Below are 618 nucleotides of genomic sequence, written 5' to 3' on the forward strand. Positions count from 1 at the left end.
TGAGATGCTGCTCTCTCTGTTTCATCAACAACAATAACAAAGACGCTGGGGGGGGGGGGTGCTCTCCCTCTCCCTCCGTTTTCAAAACAAGACAATAACAAGACGCTGGGGGTGGGGGGTGAACAGTGGCGTTTTTACTAATGCGGATTCAATCTTTAAAGTTGATCTGCCTTTAGGGCACAAAGCTGAGTGGTAATCTGAAGTAAATCCTCCACTGAAGATGAATCAGATAATTCATTAATTTAATCCATATTTTTAAAAGTTGTTTTTTTTATTTGAGTTTTTTCTTTCTGCTCCAGCTCTGTCTCATTTTGACGCTTTGTGCAGTTTTCTGGGTAAGTATCTGAACGCCTCTGAAACAGTTCAGTAGCCTACGTCGTGACCTATGGCAGCGTTTCCCTAAACTCCGTTTTGGGTCCCCAACTGGGGTGCAGAATTTAGTTTTTTTTTTTTTTGTTGTGGCATTACACAGCTGATTCAAATCAAATTGTATTTGTCACATACACACGGTGTTAGCAGATGTTAATGCGAGTGTAGCGAAATGCTTTTAAATTAAAGCTTGATGATGAGTTGATTATTTAAATAACTGTGTAGTACTATGGCTAAAACCAAAATGTG

General features: G+C 39.8%; 1 protein-coding gene across 1 annotated transcript in view; it reads left to right on the forward strand.

Annotated features, from left to right (window-relative positions):
* sft2d1 (SFT2 domain containing 1) overlaps nucleotides 1-378 on the forward strand; it is a 22,431-nt gene extending 22,053 nt beyond the window's left edge. The window contains exon 5 of the mRNA XM_024137387.2: nucleotides 300-378. Coding sequence (XP_023993155.1) covers nucleotides 300-347 — 48 coding nt within the window. The 3' untranslated portion in view covers nucleotides 348-378. The remainder of the gene's footprint in view (nucleotides 1-299) is intronic.
* Nucleotides 379-618: the final 240 nt, after the last annotated feature.

This window comes from Salvelinus sp. IW2-2015, unplaced genomic scaffold (genome assembly GCF_002910315.2).
Source record: "Salvelinus sp. IW2-2015 unplaced genomic scaffold, ASM291031v2 Un_scaffold1187, whole genome shotgun sequence".
NCBI lineage: Eukaryota > Metazoa > Chordata > Actinopteri > Salmoniformes > Salmonidae > Salvelinus > Salvelinus sp. IW2-2015.